General features: G+C 39.1%; 3 protein-coding genes across 4 annotated transcripts in view; 2 read left to right on the forward strand and 1 right to left on the reverse strand.

Moving 5' to 3' along the window:
- Positions 1-68: 68 nt before the first annotated feature.
- Positions 69-933, reverse strand: Membrin (Golgi SNAP receptor complex member 2). The gene is made up of 2 exons (XM_033469503.2): positions 794-933; positions 69-629 (listed from the first exon to the last, which is right to left on the reverse strand). The coding sequence occupies exons 1-2, from the start codon at positions 931-933 to the stop codon at positions 131-133; spliced, it is 639 nt and encodes a 212-aa protein (XP_033325394.1). The 3' UTR covers positions 69-130.
- Positions 934-1,359: 426 nt separating this feature from the next.
- Positions 1,360-3,983, forward strand: LOC117219934 (beta-catenin-like protein 1). Its single transcript, XM_033469501.2, has 9 exons — positions 1,360-1,500; positions 1,594-1,973; positions 2,051-2,382; positions 2,449-2,672; positions 2,745-2,927; positions 3,004-3,151; positions 3,226-3,392; positions 3,472-3,655; positions 3,740-3,983. Exons 1-9 carry the CDS (start codon positions 1,471-1,473, stop codon positions 3,826-3,828), a joined length of 1,737 nt encoding a protein of 578 aa, XP_033325392.1. The 5' UTR covers positions 1,360-1,470; the 3' UTR covers positions 3,829-3,983.
- A 1,236-nt stretch (positions 3,984-5,219) lies between these two features.
- LOC117219933 (uncharacterized) overlaps positions 5,220-15,212 on the forward strand; it is an 80,840-nt gene continuing 70,847 nt past the window's right edge. For both annotated transcript variants that reach the window (XM_033469499.2, XM_033469500.2), the window contains exon 1: positions 5,220-5,359. The gene's annotated coding sequence lies outside the window, so the exon portion shown is untranslated. The remainder of the gene's footprint in view (positions 5,360-15,212) is intronic.

Consider the following 15,212-nt stretch of genomic DNA (forward strand, 5'->3'; position numbering starts at 1 on the left):
AAAGTAATAAAAACGTGTCAAATTTTATACATATCTCAGAAGAGGTAATTGTTCATTACAACAAGAGAAATATTTCAATTGCATTATTATTAATTACATCAATCTATGCAAATATTTCGTTATATTGTTTTTATGCAAGGTACATTATAACTAAAACTATGACGATGCATGTAAAAACCATTCCTCCAACTAAAACAAATCCATCTTGTCTAGCTCTTTTTTCTATTAGCCTCATTGTGGTATTTGATAGCCCCAATGCGTTTCCAATATCTATTAATCTTTTGTGAGCCCCTTTTAATGTTATTCTTTGTGATCTCAAATTGTCTAAAATACTGCTTCCACTTTGAAGAAGATCATCCATCCCATGCAGTGCATTCCGCAAGCCATTATTATGCTGAACATTGTGATCAATCATAATATCAACATGATCATTTGCAGTAAATGTTGTAGACAATAATGCCTCTCTCTCAGCTTCTTCTCTTTGCTGTCTAAGTATTTTATTACGCCATGAATTCAAAGCAGCCATCAAGTGACGACTGTCATATTTCAATTGATCAACTCGCATCTTGGCATTTTGCCTCTGATGTATGGGACCTTTTAGACATAACACATCCAATCTTTCGCAATTACTAAAAAAATAAACACATGCGGAAATACAGTTTAGAAATACGTTGAACAGTGCTAGATGTTACATATACATGCAGATACGTTACACATGTGCAATGAAAAAATGTATTAAAAATAAAAGTAAAGAAAAAGGAAAAGATAAAATCATAAAGTATTAGTTAACTACCTGTTGATAACATTTATTTTCGACTCTATAGAGTTTTCGATTTCGTGGATATTCAGGTTAGGCGTTTTTTTCTCAAGTTGTGAAAATAGATGTTGAGTCTCTTGGACTAATTTATTTGTTTGATGATATAGTGTTTCCATATTGTTTAGTAATTCTTTCCATTCACTTCTAATGTCCGCGAATGTTATGACGTGTACTGAGTTATCAGAGCGAGTGTCTGTAACAGTGGTTATCAAAGTATGCTCAATATTAGAATCGTAAAAACAATGAATAAGTAAATGACTATAAAACATTGGAGATAAACAAATGTTTCTACATATATCACTTACTAAGGCAACATTGTAAAATATATTTTTTGAAACCTATTCAATAAGACAGCAGACGCACTTCTTATTTCCACTAATGAGAAACTACTGACATCTTTGTTTTCCTTAGTGTATACAGAAAGTTTTTCTTAGTTAACAACTAGTAGCAAGTTCAAGTTAACTAAATAAATAATTAAACAATTTTTCGCATTGTTATTTCATTCTTTCTAGGAAAGACGATTATTTGTGATACATACAAGTGTATTTTCAGTGATGTCTTATTTGTAACAATGAAAAATATCAAGCGTAACTAACAACTGGAAAAAATACATATAAGTTGTTGATACTGGAGAAAATTAGTAAACTTTACAAATGGATATCGGAGAATTACTATCGTATAAAGTACGTTGTTGCGTTTTAGATATATCTTAGACTCTGTTGTTGTTGAAACAGTTGATTGTAACCTAACTAACCTTACAAAGTTGTTTCTTACAGCCGCCGAATACGCCAAAGAGACCTGTGGCAGGTGAAGAAGATGACGAAGATGAATGGGAAAATGCTAAGAAACCGAAACGAGTCATTAAAACCCCGTATCATCCGCGTCAAAGACAAACGAGGGAGGTTGAAGTTACTCCGGTCAGAAGTAGTGAACCACCTACACCTATTAGAGCTGCTTTACCTTCGCCAGCGAACGATGTAGTTGAACCACAATTGACGGAGAAAGAGAAGCAGGATATTCTAAAATATGTGGAAACTGAGGCCCCAGAAGTAGAAGCTCTGGATGAAGCAACTCTTAAAAGAATGGTGTTATTGTTTGAGAAAAGAGCTCTACGAAATCAAGAGATGAGGGTGAAGTTCCCTGACCAACCAGAAAAGTATATCAGTTCCAATGTTACATGTGTAAAATACCAATTGTAAGCTTAAGAAATTAATGCTGCATTCATTTAAACAGATTTATGGAATCTGAGGTCGAACTACATGAAACTCTTCAAGAACTTCATGTTGTTGCTACTAACCCAGATCTTTATCCATTAATGGTAGAATTGGGTGCTGTACCTTCTTTGCTTGAATTATTATCTCATGAGAATACAGACATAGCAGTTGGTGTTGTTGATCTCTTGCAAGAGTTAACAGATGTAGACATTCTCCATGAAAGTCAAGAGGGAGCCGATACACTTATTGATGCATTATTAGAGCAACAGGTTTGTGCTCTTCTTGTACAGAATCTTGAGAGACTGGATGAGACTGTTAAAGAAGAAAGTGATGGGGTTTACAATACTTTAGGTAACTGGATTATAGTGTACTCTCTTTTAAAATTTAAGAAGAAAATTTAATGTATCCTCTTTTCAGCTATCTTTGAAAACCTTTTGGAATTCAGACCTGATCTGTGTACTGATGCAGGAAAACAAGGATTGATGCAGTGGCTGTTGCGTAGAATTAAAGCAAAAGCACCATTTGATGCTAATAAACTCTATGCCAGTGAACTTCTGTCTATTCTGTTACAAAGTACACCAGAGAATAGGCTTCTGCTTGGTGAACTTGATGGAATTGATGTTTTACTGCAACAATTAGCGGTACTTGAACAGTTTTCATTTTATAATTGTTTATTTTTTGCTACATTATTTATTAATTTATATTATTTCTAGTATTATAAAAGACACGATCCCCAAACAGCTGAAGAACAAGAAATGATGGAGAATTTGTTCAATGTATTGTGTTCATGTTTGATGGCAACAGTGAACAGAGACCGATTTTTAAGAGGAGAGGGATTACAGCTAATGAACTTAATGTTGAGAGAAAAGAAAATGTCTAGAAATGGCTCTCTTAAAGTAAATTTTTATTTATGCAGATTATTGTATACTAATTAATACAAAACATAATCTACATATTAACACTGTGTATTAGGTATTAGATCATGCAATGAATGGTCCAGATGGAAGAGATAATTGTAGTAAATTTGTCGATATCCTCGGATTGAGAACTATATTCCCCTTGTTTATGAAAACACCGATAAAGAATAGGAAGAAGATGCTCACTGCAGAAGAACATGAAGGTAATGGAAATAGAGGACGTATATTTTTTAAAATAAATTTCCAAATTAATTTTATCATTTCCTTTTTATTATAGAACATGTAGTATCGATTATTGCAAGTATGTTGAGGAACTGTAAAGGTCAACAACGACAGAGATTATTGAGTAAATTCACTGAAAATGATTATGAGAAGGTAGATCGATTAATGGAGCTTCATTTCAAATACTTGGAGAAAGTAGAAGAGGTTGAAAAAAATACAAAGGTATGTGATTCAACAGATTTTGTAGATATAAAAATTAGACAGATATTTCGTAGATAAAAAAATTACCTAATATTTTCAGGAAGATGAAGATGAAGAGGAATCGTACCTGAGAAGACTGGACGGGGGACTGTTCATTTTACAATTAGTAGATTATGTACTTTTAGAAGCTTGTACCGGTTGTCCGCCTGCAGTAAAACAGAGAGTTACGCGTATTTTAGCACAAAGAAGAGCTTCCCTCAAAACTATTAGGCACATCATGAGAGGTAAACCCTTGTTTTAGAAGCCTTTTTATGTATAATATATATAATTCATAAGAGTATACTACACACAATACTTTTTTTTGTCAGAATATGCTGGAAATCTTGGTGATGCTGGAGATCCAGAATGGCGAGAAGCGGAGCAACAGCACATATTACAATTGATTGATAAGTTTTGATGTATGCTCCTTAACAAAAAATTACAAAATTCGGATCTCGTCGGTATATTTGAATCGTTATGCTTTATTAGCGTTTAATATGCGATCAAGATTTGTTATACGAAACGTTCTTTTCTATACATAGGAAAATAGAGTAAGTTTGGAAGATAATTAAATGCGTGTGTATTTGTTGCCAAACAACGCATTTTTGTTTCGCACTGGAGCAATCGTTTGAAATGCGCGCCATATCGATCTTCCCGCGACCAATAGATCAATCGTCGCTACTTTTTCGAGTCAAAATATTCGCGTCAAAATTGGTTCGCATCGTGACACGTCTGTAAAAAAATTCGTAATTTATGAGATTTTAGAATCGAAGTAGTGTTCAATTGCCCATTAATGAAATATTTCGCACCAGTATCGTAGAAGTAAGATAATAAAATGGGCGAGAACAAAGTAGCGGTAACAAGCTGTCATGTCAATGCTGCTCAAGTTAATCGCGTGTCTCAACGACGTTGTCTCTCCATACGAATCGGAGGACATCGTTTATAATTTTCAAAATTACTATGGCGAGATACAATTATCGGACTATTTATGGAAAACCTGTTACCATCGCAAACGATTCGGCCTATACGAAAAATTTGTCATCAACAGCGGCTACGTAAAATACTATCACGAATACAACGACCGTGGAGATGCGTTTCATTATCAGCGATACTTTTCTCATCTGGAGTTCACGTTATGCGAGGTAAGCAAAAGTTCATATTAAATCTCCTATGAAATATTAACAAAAATATTTATATTTAAATTAACGAATCCGAAACCAGAAATAGGGATGTTCCCTATGTTATCCTATGTTATCTACTCGCCACAAATTGCTAGGTTTCGATTTATGTTTCGAATAACATTAGATATTCGTTATTTCATTTGTAGTATATTTTGAAATTATTTAAGAATTATGATGTCCAAAAGTGTGTGCAATATAAGATGAAAGAATTACAGAAATGATTTTAGATTGGATTGAGAGATAAGAAAGTGACGGGCATATAACAGAAAGGAATAGACAATTACTATAGATGGCGTCGAATGCATATTTTGCTCAGCGTCTCTGTTTCCATGACAACAGAAGCGTGGTGGGGGATGGCACAGCAATGTGTTGTGACACGGTATAGTGGGGAGGGGGGTCAACGCTCGGCGAACGATCGATCGCGATTGGCTTATTCGCTGGAGCTGCAACCAATCAGATTCCACGCTGCGCCCTTGCGCGAAAGTTTGCCGCACGAACGAGTGATGCCAGTTTGCTGCTGCAAGCTTTAGAGGCGCGGTTGTTGGCTGTGTCGGCCGGTTCGCGCTTCGTGTTTTCGTCTTTGCGTTTTTCGTTGCTCGTGTCAATCAAAAGACAGTCGTCGGGAACGTGCTGACAGTAACGGAGAAATCCGTGCGTGCCGCGTGTGCTCGTTTGTTGTGCTCTATCAGCCTGTGTCGAGAGGACCCGCTAGAAAACTCGAGGAGGACTGCGCCGAAGGAGCTCCAACCGCGCGGAGCAGCAACCACGGTATGTCACCTGTCACTTTCATCCCGTATCTTGTGATTAATGCGCGGATGTTATTGATCGGTATCGTGCTCTGGATCGGTATGTGCGTGCGTGCGTGCGTCCGCAGACGTCTGCACGAATTCGTGTCTTTTTTTCGTAAATTTATGGCGAAAGAAAATGGAGTACGAGGGTAGTTTTTTCGGTACCTCTGACGTTTGACGTTCGACGAGAAACATAACCCTACTGTGGTGTGGGTTACTGCTCTGATATATTATTCCTGTAAAGTGACATTTTTGGTAAACGGTTTCATTAAAATCATTAACACTCAAAAGAACGTAAGTACAGTGACGGCGGCGAAAGAATTCTTATTAATTCGAGTCGTCTGCTGTCAGTTTATAAATTAGCCTCTTAAGAAAATTTATGATAGGCTGTTATTGCTGTCGATTTGAATAAAGTGTCAAGGTCTATACAACGTGGTTTGGCCAGAAGACTGCTTCTATTCGGACAGAAACGTGTTACTCGTGCCGGACACCGAAAATAACTACCGTACGATCCGCTTTAGTGCGAAGAATTCACCCCGGACAATCTTTTTACACGATCCTCTTGAAATACACTTCGTAGAGTCGTAATAATACAATAATCGTAATAATATAGTAAACTATTCTTAATCGAGAGAGCCATTAAGCAACTACAAATGTTTGTTGTTAGTAAGCAATATAAATGAGTCTAAACACTCTACCAATCGGACAGCAGAGAGGTTTCCACGGTTTAACGAGAAACGTCTCGACACTAAACCGATCTTGTTGTCATTATCCGATTTATACAGTGTTTAGGCTCATTTTTATGCAGAAAACACCAATGATCGATTAGTAATACTTTCACAACGATGAAACCAGTTAGAATATTTATTGTTACTGTATTTTCTTGGAACAGGCTTTCTGAGAAACCATTATTTAGCTTAAGGTGACATTCGAGTTTGAGACGCGACCGAGCGGCTTCGATTTTGTGAATCGATTTGATCCTTTTTTTGTGTGATTAAAGTCTGCCTAAATGGTCGCAGATTTAGCCGCAAGTGGCGCGTTCGCGCGTTTGCAATCGCTACACTCCGGTTCCATGTATAATTTCGTGTAACTGCGAATTCGGCGGGCGCTTTTCGGATAACAGTTGGCGCACATGTTGGGGGTGATGTGCCCAGACATTCACTAAAACAACAGCTCTCGGTTTATGTCTATCACAGAAGCGTTCGCATCAGCATAAAGAACGTTTCCCGCTGTCCGCGTTTAAAATTTATCCGTGCTTTCTTGAAATTAATTAGAGCTTTAAACATTATCGCGAAAGAGTTGAGAACCTCTGCGATATGATGAAAAATTATTCAGTTGCTTTTATGGGGAATGGTTGACCCGTTGACCAGGGAACCATTTCTAATTTTCCATGTAACGAATAATTTATTATTAAAGTGAACTTCTTCTATTGCGACGCGTTCGGTTAGCTACGGTTACGTTAAAGCGGGGGGTGGTCGACGTAAGGTTTCTCCGTGTGTAACGCCAGCTGAGAGGCGTCTCTTTACAGTATAAAGCCAATTTGCAATTGCGTATCCACGTCTGCGATGACGTAACAGTGACCCTTTCAATTTGTTATACATATATGTATACACACAGCCAGTTAAAGGCTGGCCACGTGGCCGGATGTCCTATCAACGGGAGGACGAAGGATCATTTCCTTTTGTCCACGGTGACAAAATGATTTCTAGCGGAACAGTACACGTGGAGCTTTAAAAGTACTTCGTGTGTATAATTATCTCCAGGAAGTAGTACGATAGCGTAAGTTTGTTTCTCCATTTACATTGCATAATTTACTCCTGGTGATTGCATTATCTCTTCTTGCGCATTATGCAAGCGATATTGAACCGAGATTCGACAGGGTCGCATTTCCATGTATTTATAGAAAGGATTATACTGTAGCGAGAAGGTTTAGACATTTATAATTTTTTAATTTCTCAATTCTTGTTATAATTTTTATTGGTATACAGATGTGAACAGTGGTCGATCGTGAGTATGCGAATCCGAGATAAAGTAATCGTTTCCCTGGGGGAAACAAGTGTTTAGACGTCGAGATTTACTCATTTATTCATTTATTCACGGGAAAAATTCTCTAGTACAGAAGGAAGGTAACGTGTAAGAGAAAACAAAATAAAAATTATAAAGGTTAGTAAAAATAATTATTCTACAATATGCTGCAACGATAGTTCCATACTTCTTAAGGATTGTTTAATTAATATATGTTTTTGCGGGCACAGAGTTAGCTTGATTGATTATTCCATTCATCGAATTTTAAGATCCATATATTGTTGGTTGATATTTCATATCTCTAGATTGTATAAGATAATTACAGTCCTAATTTAATTTGCCAGTCGACGCGATATCGACGTTGGAGTTCTTGAAAATCTTTTTCGATATAGGCACGACGACTGCCGGAGTTTTTCGGTCTCGCGATCGTTCGCTAATCGATAAAGAAATTGCTACAACCAGTTGCGCTATTGAATTTACACTTCGTTATCATATTTATTTTCGCATCCACGATACTATATTTCTATGTACTCACGTTTTCAGCTGAACCTTTTTGCTCGCCAATGCATTTGCAATTCTGTTATCGGCACAGCAAGAACATTTCTTCAAAAAACCGACGGCATCGTACACGATTCGTGTTCGTAGAATTGATCCAATGGAACGCACAGATCCAGCTGGAACCGCGTATTTTCGAATGCATCGTCTGATGCAGATTTGCATTCCCCGCAAAGAAAGCCCCTTTCATCTAAAACCCATTAATTCCGGAGATATTTCGATTTGAATATCGCGTGACGGCACTCAATTACATTGAAATGTTTTCAAACTGGACAGATTTCAGCCGTAAACGGCTCGGCGCATTTCTGTAGAGCACGCTAAACTGCATCGACCAGGAGATGCACCCTGATCCACGAAGGGCACGAAAAAAAGAGGAGAGAGAGAGAGAGAGAGAGAGAGAGAGAGAGAGAGAGAGAGAGAGAGAGCTGGCTGGCGAAAATTTCGCGGGCGGGCGCAGAGGCTTTAAATCCCTTTGCCGTGGTTTATCGATTCTCGTCGGCGCAGAATGCACGCCGGTGCATCACTATGAATGCTGCAGACGACGCGCGACCTTGAACGAGTAGGTCGCGAAATCTGAATAAAGGCCGGTTGAACGGGGGAGAAGAAGCCCGCGGCCTTTTTCGCGTGCGAGAGAGCGAGGAAGAGCGTAATCTTCTTCGCGCGGATTTCTCGGCTTTCGACGCCCGTAAAACCGTCATCGTTCCGGGATCGTCGAATCCCGGGATTGGCGTCGCGACGGACGACGCCTTTTACAGCCGCCCGGGGCCGATGCCAACGGACGATGGGAATATTTTTATGAGCTCACCGGAAACCAATTTTGAAGCCGATTAAACGGCCGAGGTCTGACCGAGGATCGTTAAACGCTACGCTGATCGAAACGGCCGATTCCCGCGCGCAGAATTTCGCGCGGCTGACGCGTTGCGGACAAATTGAAATACTTATTTAAGGAGGATCCAATTAGGCTGCCGGCGTTCGTTCCTGGACTCGCCGCGGCCAGGTTTACGCTATTATCGATCAAACTGTCCCAGATTCGCGTGCTCTTCCGCTGCCCGAAGCTCTGCGCGATGCTCTCCGTGCTTTGTGCACGCTTATCGCTCGCTCTTACTCCTTAAAACTTGCATGATTAACCGAGGATTTATTTGTCGTTACTATCTCGGTCGTTTCGAACAGAATCCGACGCGTTTCTCTTCCTCGATCTGCATGCTGCAGAAGCAGAGGTTGAAGAATCGTCGATTCTCGATCCGTCGATCTAATCGAGGACGATCGTTGTCCTCGCGAAAGTGGTTCGTTCGATGTTAGACAATTCATGATTGAACATCCCCTATCGGTAGACGCATAGTTGAGATTTTATCTCTAGGTTCAAGGCCAAGCAATGGACTTGGTTTACAGCACTTCCTTTGCCTTCTATTTGTCTCTCCGTACGACCTTCGCCTTTTCGAAGTTATCTCTTCTTTTGTGTCTCTTCCTATAATTTTATCATTTTCCTTTTTATTTAATCATTCTGAACATCGGGAAAATTATCGATACCTTAATCTTAAAAGAAATGAAAAATCGTAGGGAAATAAATATGTCTCTGGCTTCTACAGCTTTTGTTGGATTTAGTACAAAGTATTTTGCACGGTTCTTTCCAAAGATCAACAAAAATCTTAGTGGAGGAAACGGAAATCCTTTCAAATCATTATCATATTCAACACTAAAATCGAGGTTGAACAGAATTTTATTCAGATAATGGATAAGAGATAGAGATTAACGAATAAAATTTTATTCGGCAGTATCGAATGAAAATTTATCTAGATACTTTATCCGAATAAGATTTTATTCGAATAAGTATTCATACAAAATATTAGTGTTTTTTCATAGTTCATCGATTCATTTCTTCCATATTGCTTCCATAAGGCTTGCAGTGAATTTGATAAGACTATAAAGTAGTTGTAATTGAAATTCAAGAGACAACAAATATTCGCATTATTATTCGAATAATTTTACAATCTCTGTACGAATAAAGAATTATGCGAATAATTTATTCGAATAAATAAATAGAATAGTTTACGACGAATAATGAATAATCGTTATTCGAATAAAATATTCGACCAAAAAAACTTTCGTCGGATAATTATCTTAGATAAATATTTATTCGAAACAACTCGAATAATGGTCAATCCGGAATAAAATAAATAATGAATGCATTTGGATATAATCATCACTGCTCATCTTGTCCATATTTATATTACATTCATTTTCCACTATGCAATATGCATAAACATCGTCTATTGATACTTTCGAACAATTTTGCAAGGTACCATCACAAGCACTTTTGAATGAGCTTGCACTGTAGCTTGGGACAAATTTTTCGTCGCACCCGGATAATTAACTTTCTCTGTTGTTGCCAATTAGCACACGTCGCCCGGATCTAAGGGCGAATTCGCGTCTCTTTACCTTAACGGGACAGTAATTCTGCAATGGTAAACGAACCCGACTTCGATGTTTCCTGGTAATTATTAGCCGGCAGACCTTGATGCTTCAATCGAATGTAAACGCTGCCGGTTTCGAGAGTGTCACAGGTTTACACTCGCGTTCAAAGCTCGCCGTCTCGACTCAATTACAGGCAAGTGTCCCGAAATCGGGCAGACGACGACGAATCTGCCCTCTCTCTCTCTCTTCCTCTCTCTCTTTCTCTCTCTCCCCCTCTCCCCTCTCTTTCTCTTTCTTTCTTTCTCTCTTTTTCCTTTCTTTTCTCTCTCGTAGCGAGGCTCTCTATACTCTGTGGGCTGCTGAAAGCGTCGAGCGGACACTCGAGCCGCGAAAACGCTGAGCCAGCCTCTCAAGACGTAGTTGCAAGCGCGGTTTTGCCTGGAACGTGCCTCGCCGCTTTCGCGAAATTGTTTGCTAATTTTTAGGTCAGCCTGTCGCGAGTCGGATCGGCCCGTTACGATCGAGATCCATCACGATTTCTTATCACGGAAGATTCCGTGCGCGCACTCTTCCCTCGCCACGAAACAATTTTCTGAGCCGGCAAGCGGAAAGATCGCTGCAATTTGATTCCCGAGCGGAGTCCTTGTCGCGAAAGGAATTCCATCCGACGCACTGTTTAATTAATATTTAATATCCCTACCGCGTACAGGAGCTTCGTCCTCGTTACTTCTTGTTCTCTCCTCTCGTGCGCATGCAATTTCTACGCCTTGTAATGATCGCAAAAGCGGTCGCCAGCAGATTCCGTGCGGAAAAATGCATCATATATGCACGGAATAACGTTTTCTCGCCCGAGGCGCGGCTCCCGGGCAACTCGATTTTAATAATTTATCCGATGCGACGCGCGACTGCACTCGCGATTGCGATAAGTAGAAACGGCCTGCAATGGGCGGACGTGTTCGCCAAGACCCACTACACTGGCGTTCATCAATTCAGATGAACTGCGTTCAATGCTGTTGCAACACCGTCGTTTATTTTGTAATAAATTTCACCCTTAACTGGTGTACAGGGGTCATCAGCGACCCCGTTCCGTAGTAAAAGTTCGATGTTATAGGTTTTTATTAATTTATGCACCGGCTAAGAATAAAACATCATTGAATGGTCGACTTAACTCTTCGAATCGTGTCTTTATCGATGTCAATAATTTTCAAGATTTGATAGATCTCTCTTTTCCACACGAATGTTGCAGACTGAACTTCATTAATTATCTTGCGTCACTTCCCACGTATTAGGATTATGATTACTATTGTACCAAATACAGTTAAAGATTAAAATTTAAAAAGGACGTTTATCTGGAAGCGTTTATCTGAAAACAGATTAACAAATTGTTCTTAAAATTTTTACTTGGGATTTATCACGATCCCGGTGTACCAGTCATCTTTGTGAATATCATTATACCGATTAAGTGTTAATGTCGTTTTTATAGTCTGTTGTATAAGTGTCTAATTTATTGAATATTTCTGCGTGATCTTTTCTTGTGTAGTTCTTCCGATTTTGGATGATTTATAAATCGAAGATTAATAGTCGAGAAATTTTAAAAAAATTGCACAATAGCGACGACGACGGTATTCTCGGACAGAGTTAAGCTTAACAATTTCACTTGTTAAGCTTCTTCTAGATACAACAGAGTGATTAAAGAGCCCGTTAATAGGCTTCTTACCTAGCTAAGCAGCTCGGGTCTCTTCTTTGATCGACAAACTCCGTTGATAAACATTGCTCATGCGGTTCAATGGTATCACAACTTGCTTGTTTCTTATTTGCGAAACAACAGAGTATGTGACAAAAGAACTGTTTGAATACTTCTGGACAGTGTGCGTTTGGAGCGCATGGAGCTCGATGCAATTTGTACTTTCGTTGCAGTTCCGCGTAACGAGTCACCTGGTTGCCAGCGAGTCACTTTTGATCCACTAAGTGGATAGGGGACGGGCTTGAAAAATCCGTTCGAGCGAGGAAAAGACCATGTAACAGCTTGATCCTTCCGCGCTTAGGGTTCCCTATGGTAGTCAGATCGCAGACGTTGCATCATTCCGTTCATGCACTCGTCGCTGTTACGCGTCTTCGACGTAATTGTTTCCCCGGTTTTGCAATAATCGCGCATGGCATTAATCATACGGCCGATTCGCAAACATCGGGGCATGGACGCTGTGGGCAGAGCATCAGCCGAGAACAACGGTGATTTGCATGCACACGCAGTCATCGATTATGTCATCGTACGAGGAGGAGGAACTCCTCGGCAATCGCAGCTTTGTTCTTCGCGCGGCGCATCCTCTATGGTTCTGTCCCCTTAAATATCTTCTCGGGCTTTCTTTTCTATCGGTCGCGTGCATTCTTAAGCACCCTCCGATACTTTCCAAGCTTTCTAGAAATTGGAGACGTGCCTCTTCTGAATCCTTCATTATTCAAACACGTTGCATGTGTAAATTGGTCTAAGACAATCAATGTGTAACGATATTTGAGCCGTTTAAAGTAAAAGTGGTGTAAGTCAATTTTTTTTTAGGTTGCTTTACTATTCTTAAATCATATATTTAATTTCATGTTTTAGATGATTATTTTTTATTTTATTTTTTAATTGAAGCTTGAAAGTTGGCTTATAAAAGTTGGCTAAAAAATTATAAAAGCTTTCTATGTCATTGCATTTTACAGAACTTTTAATTTATCCTTCTTTATCCACAAATCCACTTTTTTTACTTACACCGTTTCTGCTTTCAACGGTTCATTTATCGTATAAATTATGAGGATGTAACTGTGTTATTATACCAACACCATAGTTTATTTGTTTGTACGCATTCTACGGCAAGAGCTATGTATGTAGGTCGTAGCAGTTGGACTTTTGTAGTTTGCTCTGGAAATCGATGCAGTTTACTTTGCTTTCTAGAAAAAGTATACGATGCATGACAAAGTATTAACTTCATGGGTACTTATTTCATGCTGACTCTTTGAGAGATGCATCTATTATTGTTTATGTTTCTAAAATTAGTGCTAGAGAATTTCTAGATTAACCGCTCGCTTTTGCAATAGCTCTATTTAGTCGGACTCGCAATGAAGATTTTGAACACAATTTCTTAAGTATGCTATTATTCATTTCTTTCAATCGAAATAAAATTCTATTCTTTGCTTGTTGATATTTAGCATTTTCTCAACTGTACTATTGATAACGCTTATAACAATTCGGAGCTTTATTCGGTAATTTTTCAGAACACATTTTTGAAGGTAGATACTTCTTGCAGACTTATTAGCTTTCCCGTTGTTCCTAATGTAGCAGCAATTTATTTGATTTAATTACCGAAAATTGAGTAATTAACTGACCAAAGAATTAGATACTCTGGGTCAGAATGACCCTGCGTCCGCTGGCCGAGGGTTAATCATTCTGTTCTCACGTAGAATAAAAGTCAATAAGTAAAAATATAGGTTTCCATTTAAACAAACAAAGTTACCTTCCAAATAGTTTTCAAATCGATCAACAAAAAATGTGATAGTTGTATTTTTTCTTTAAAATCTAGTAATCTTTGTATTGATCATTTTTCCCGCAAATGTGATGTTTTCGAGACATTTAGATTTCAAGTTTTCAAGCGAATACGCTGTAGAGAGAAAATTTTCATTCCTCGACAAAATGTCTGTGTATGCTTCGATGATCTTGTGGATTCACCGATACGACTTCTTTCGGAAATCTGCGTATAGGTATCAACAGATTTAATTTCGGACGTTGATCGGCCAGCCAGGAGCCTTTGCTTTTCAGTTTAGGTCAATAACTTATTACAATATTGAACTTCTTCTCGACCAGGCTTCAGAAACTATCGGAAAACTGTAGCCCTCGTCGAGCGTACTTTTTCATTTTTCTTCGAGCCATCGGGCAAGTAATTTCGAAGTCCGCTTTCGCTTTCCAGCGAGATTCTCCAATGCGAAATCGCGGGATAACGAATACTGCGGGAAACGAGCCGATAATTCACGCGTTCCGCGCAACGAGAAGATGAGAATGGCTAGAAATCGGGAAAGTGAACGGCTTCGCTCGAGTTCCCACCGACTTTCTACATCAAAGAGAGTCGCCGCCGATCCGCGCTATTTTGCATGCGTGCGGCGCCGACACTCTGAATCACGGCTGATCACCGAGAGACCATCAGATTTTCATTTTCTCCGAAGCCCCGGAGTTTCCTTTTGTTCGCGCTACACTCCGAAATTCCTCGATCGACTTTAATCAGCTCGCTGCGAATTCGATGTCTGTATCACGTTTCTCAGAAACATTCGGGGAACGGTGTCCGCGATCTTGTTGATAGTTTCCGAGCAGTCTGTTATCGCGTAACCGGGTGTCGTAATGCAGGTATTACAATGGATTTATAGTGCATAACCGTGGATCAATAGCTACCTACTTATTTCCCTTTCGTCGGGACGATTCTATGAATAGTTAACTCAGAAGCCGTTTTGCATACTCCCATTATGCGAGGACAGGTCGCGGAAAAGAGGTCGTTTCTAGCCGCGCGATTCCAGGTCGTTTATTGGGGAAATAATCTTTTTGAGCAAATTTGATCGTCTCTGGATCTATTTCAATTTTTCGTTCCTTAAAAATCAACTTGAGTCATTGGCTATTCAAATGAAGGCTAATTAGAAGGCTCGCAAAATTTTGAGAAAGTATTCATAAACGAGTAGCGAGTTTATTGCATCAATGATACAAATGATTAGGTGAAATATCAAGCTTTAGAGACTTTTAAAGAATTATAGAATATCGTAGCATTTCCATTCATCTGTTGTAATCAACAACAGAAGAAATGTATTTTCGCTTAACTTCTGTT

This window comes from Megalopta genalis, chromosome 10 (genome assembly GCF_051020955.1).
Source record: "Megalopta genalis isolate 19385.01 chromosome 10, iyMegGena1_principal, whole genome shotgun sequence".
Classification (NCBI taxonomy): Eukaryota; Metazoa; Arthropoda; class Insecta; order Hymenoptera; family Halictidae; genus Megalopta; species Megalopta genalis.

Excerpts from the sequence above, each read along its gene's own strand:
- Membrin (XM_033469503.2), bottom strand. The coding sequence starts at position 933 with ATGGAAACACTATATCATCAAACAAATAAATTAGTCCAAGAGACTCAA. Across the intron at positions 630-793 it reads AAAATAAATGTTATCAACAG|TAATTGCGAAAGATTGGATG; the intron begins GTAGTTAACTAA and ends TTATTTTTTTAG.
- LOC117219934 (XM_033469501.2), top strand. The coding sequence starts at position 1,471 with ATGGATATCGGAGAATTACTATCGTATAAA. Across the intron at positions 1,501-1,593 it reads GAGAATTACTATCGTATAAA|CCGCCGAATACGCCAAAGAG; the intron begins GTACGTTGTTGC and ends TGTTTCTTACAG. Across the intron at positions 1,974-2,050 it reads TTCCCTGACCAACCAGAAAA|ATTTATGGAATCTGAGGTCG; the intron begins GTATATCAGTTC and ends TCATTTAAACAG.